The sequence below is a fragment of the Buceros rhinoceros genome, unplaced genomic scaffold, assembly GCF_000710305.1.
Source record: "Buceros rhinoceros silvestris isolate BGI_N320 unplaced genomic scaffold, ASM71030v1 scaffold22826, whole genome shotgun sequence".
NCBI classification, from domain to species: domain Eukaryota; kingdom Metazoa; phylum Chordata; class Aves; order Bucerotiformes; family Bucerotidae; genus Buceros; species Buceros rhinoceros.
In genome coordinates, this window is record NW_010417226.1 from 2,448 (window position 1) to 2,704 (window position 257).

General features: G+C 63.4%; 1 protein-coding gene across 1 annotated transcript in view; it reads left to right on the forward strand.

Moving 5' to 3' along the window:
• NAV1 (neuron navigator 1) overlaps positions 1–257 on the forward strand; it is a gene marked incomplete at both ends in the record, with an annotated part of 9,717 nt that overhangs the window by 2,426 nt on the left and 7,034 nt on the right. Inside the window, one exon of the mRNA XM_010138140.1 lies at positions 52–135. Coding sequence (XP_010136442.1) covers positions 52–135 — 84 coding nt within the window. The remainder of the gene's footprint in view (positions 1–51; positions 136–257) is intronic.

Consider the following 257-nt stretch of genomic DNA (forward strand, 5'->3'; position numbering starts at 1 on the left):
GTGGTGTCTTGCCCAAACATGGGTGCTCACCCATTTCTCTGCTTCTCCCAGGCCAACCTGGTAGCAGCTTTTGAGCAGAGCCTGGTGAGCATGACATCCCGCCTGCGGCACTTGGCCGAGACCGCAGAGGAGAAGGTTGGTGCTGCTGGGGTCCCCAGTGGGCATTGGGGAGGGCAGTGGTGGTGCAGCAGGGTGCTCATGGGGCTGGGGGGTGCTGGACTTGGGTGAAGCAGCTGCCAGCGGTCCTTGCGTGGACC